Here is a 2,554-nt window from a genome sequence, read left to right as displayed (position 1 = left end):
TTTATTAGCTATCAAACTATCTTATTAGCTAGTTTAATTTTAATTTTAGTTACTTGTAAAATTTCTATAACAATTTTAAACTTCTTAAAAAGAAATTTGTCGAAATTTAACTCATAAATAAATGTATTATTTTAGTAAGCTAAAAAAAAAATTGAATAATAAATATTACCGTAAAATAGTAGCCGAAATGCCAGCAAAAAAAACCTTTGATACCATATGTTTTCATAATATTTTGACAAACTTTTCCATATGAATGTATGCTATCATTAGCTTGAAATTGTGTTTTTATTACATCCAATGGATAATTACATATCCATGACATTATACCCGCAATACCTGAAATATAAAAATAAAAATTTTTATTTTATAAATTTTAAAAATTTTATCTTCGTTTTTTTTTTTTTTACTTTATTTTATTTTTTGTATCATATTTCCAAGGATAAAAACGAAAAAAAAAAGCATCGTTAATGTTAGGTATGATCAAATTATCATAATAAATTAAATGATATAATTATGATTAAGAAATCATCAATAATTTTAAAAATATAAATGATAAAAATAATTATCGAATGTTAAGTGTAATCAAATTATCATAATCTAATCAACATAACAAGTTAAATGATATAATTATAATTTAAAAATTATAATCTAATTTCATTTACACATGCATTTATGGTAGTGAATTTTATTGTAATGTCAAATTTTATCTTATGAATTTGTGCTTTTATTTCTCTTTTACTTAATCAATTAATCAATTAAACAATCAATCAATCAATCAATCAAGAAATAGCTAAAATAATTAAAAATTTGTAATCTAACCTCCAGCTAGAAGTAATTGAAATGTAGTTAACGATGATGCTGTACCATCATTACTTAATTTTTGTGTACAAAATTCATAAGTGACAAACCACATTCCATATCCTGGACCATCACGTGCAACTGTAATCCATGTACCTCTTAAATAGTAGTAGTTTTCAAGCAAAAAAAGAAAAAAAAATTCAATTAAATTTAAAATAAATTTTAATATTGCTAAAAAAAAAAAAAAAAAAGAAAACGAATCAATAATTTATATCTTTTAACATATGCAAAAATTTATAACTTACTTATATATCGATAAAAATCCATGCTGTTTTATCATTTTTGTGCACAATCATATGATGATGTATACAATTTTGTCTATTATTCTTCTGAATATGTAAAATTTTCAATTTTTTTCGTATTATATTTTAAATATAAATTAATAATTTGTTTGAAATTAAAAAATTCTGAAAAAAAATGAAAGAGATTAATGATAATTTTAAAGAGAGAGAAAAAAAAAACGAAAGATAAATGTTAATAGTTTAAAAAGGAAAAAAGAAAAAACAAAACAAAACAAAACAATTTATTTACTCTTTATGCTAATAAAAACATTTTTCTTTTTAATTTATAAAATTTTTTGATAATTGATTAACTCATAATTTACTTATAATTATTTAATTACAATTAATTTAAGCATTTTATTTTTATGTTAAATTATTAATATACTTGTAATTGTAATTTAATCTTTAATAAATCTGATGGAATACATATACTGCATTGTGCAATACCAGCCATATTACCAGCAATAAATGATCCAAATAAATTATGATAATTATCAAAAAGTTTCATTGTATTACCATAAACACCAAATGCTATAGCATGAATTGCTGTAAAACTTATCAATGGACTTGACATTCCTGTAAAATATTTGATAATTAATTGACAATAAAAAAAAAAAATAAATTCGCTTTTGAAATGGAAAAAAAATCTTACAAAAATAACCAATGGTAATTGTTATTAATTAATTTATATTAAATATTTAAATAGTTTTAAAATTTCATATCATTATAATCTATTTTTAGGTTTTTCCCTCTTCATTTTTAAGCTTGTTTAATTTTTTAAAATTTTTTATGAATTTTTTTCAAATTTTTAATTTTTAAATTTAATTTTATAATTTTTAATTCCTTTTCTAAAAATTTATCCAGCACATTTTCAAGTTTCTTTTTTTTCCAATTTTTAATATCATTACAGTCTATTTACTTAGTTGTTTAACTTTTTCCAAACATTTATTCTTTTAGAATTTGTTGCAAATTTAATTCCAATTATCAGTTATTAAAATCATATTTTAATTTTAACATTTCTATATTCGAAATTTCATCTTTAACTGAACTGACATTTTATTCAAATAAAGAAAGATATTATCTAATGAGAAAAAAAAAAAAGTTAGTAGAAATTGTTAAAAATATCCCTTTAATGATAAATAAATAAAAGTTTTTTTTTTTTACCTTTAAAAAAATCCCAAAATACCCTCATTTTGAATAATTGATGCGCAACAACGGTAAACATTTTGCGCTTCAGTTTGTTGACGTATTTTAACCGTATCCAATGGATGACCTGTTAGTACTCCTGTTGCACCTGTAAAAAAAAAAAAAAAAAAAAGACAGAAACAAAAGACGATCAAAATAAAATAGAAATAATAATTTAAAATTAGATCAAATACATTTACCTATATATTTTTTGGTTAAAAAAAAAAAAA

The 2,554-nt window shown here is 19.8% G+C and overlaps 1 protein-coding gene across 1 annotated transcript in view; it reads right to left on the bottom strand.

Moving 5' to 3' along the window:
- LOAG_17912 (hypothetical protein) overlaps positions 1-1,138 on the bottom strand; it is a gene marked incomplete at both ends in the record, with an annotated part of 2,405 nt that extends 1,267 nt beyond the window's left edge. Inside the window, 3 exons of the mRNA XM_020450578.1 lie at positions 205-336; positions 820-956; positions 1,104-1,138. Of these exons, the coding sequence (XP_020305725.1) occupies positions 205-336; positions 820-956; positions 1,104-1,138 (304 nt within the window). The remainder of the gene's footprint in view (positions 1-204; positions 337-819; positions 957-1,103) is intronic.
- Positions 1,139-2,554: the final 1,416 nt, after the last annotated feature.

The sequence above is a fragment of the Loa loa genome, assembly GCF_000183805.2.
Source record: "Loa loa unplaced genomic scaffold supercont3.150, whole genome shotgun sequence".
In the NCBI taxonomy this organism is placed as follows: domain Eukaryota; kingdom Metazoa; phylum Nematoda; class Chromadorea; order Rhabditida; family Onchocercidae; genus Loa; species Loa loa.
This window is presented reverse-complemented; position numbering and strand designations above follow the sequence as displayed.